We start from the raw sequence: 299 nt of genomic DNA, 5'->3' as shown, positions 1-299 counted from the left end.
CGTCTCCACCTGCAAAATGGAATGGCCACTGTGAATTCAATGGGGAGAGGATTTGTAACAATAAGATCATCGGAGCAAGAAGCTTCATCACAGGCACAAATTTATCTCTTCCTTTCGATGATGTTGGCCACGGAACTCACACGGCCAGCACAGCTGCTGGAAGACCGGTTCAAGGCGCCAATGTGTTCGGCAATGCTAATGGTACAGCAGTTGGCATGGCACCAGATGCACATTTGGCAATCTACAAAGTATGCAGCATCAAAGGTTGTACTGAAAGTTCAATAATAGCTGGAATGGAC

The 299-nt window shown here is 46.8% G+C and overlaps 1 protein-coding gene across 1 annotated transcript in view; it reads left to right on the top strand.

The window, feature by feature from the left end:
- LOC101494969 (subtilisin-like protease 3) overlaps window positions 1-299 on the top strand; it is a 2,599-nt gene that overhangs the window by 552 nt on the left and 1,748 nt on the right. The window contains 1 exon segment of the mRNA XM_073364558.1: window positions 1-299. This exon segment is cut by the window's left edge and continues 4 nt beyond it. Within this exon segment, the coding sequence (XP_073220659.1) occupies window positions 1-299 (299 nt within the window).

Source organism: Cicer arietinum, chromosome 8 (assembly GCF_000331145.2).
Source record: "Cicer arietinum cultivar CDC Frontier isolate Library 1 chromosome 8, Cicar.CDCFrontier_v2.0, whole genome shotgun sequence".
Taxonomy (NCBI): domain Eukaryota; kingdom Viridiplantae; phylum Streptophyta; class Magnoliopsida; order Fabales; family Fabaceae; genus Cicer; species Cicer arietinum.
The sequence above is the reverse complement of the archived record's forward strand: the minus strand, read 5'-3'. Positions and strand labels throughout refer to the sequence as shown.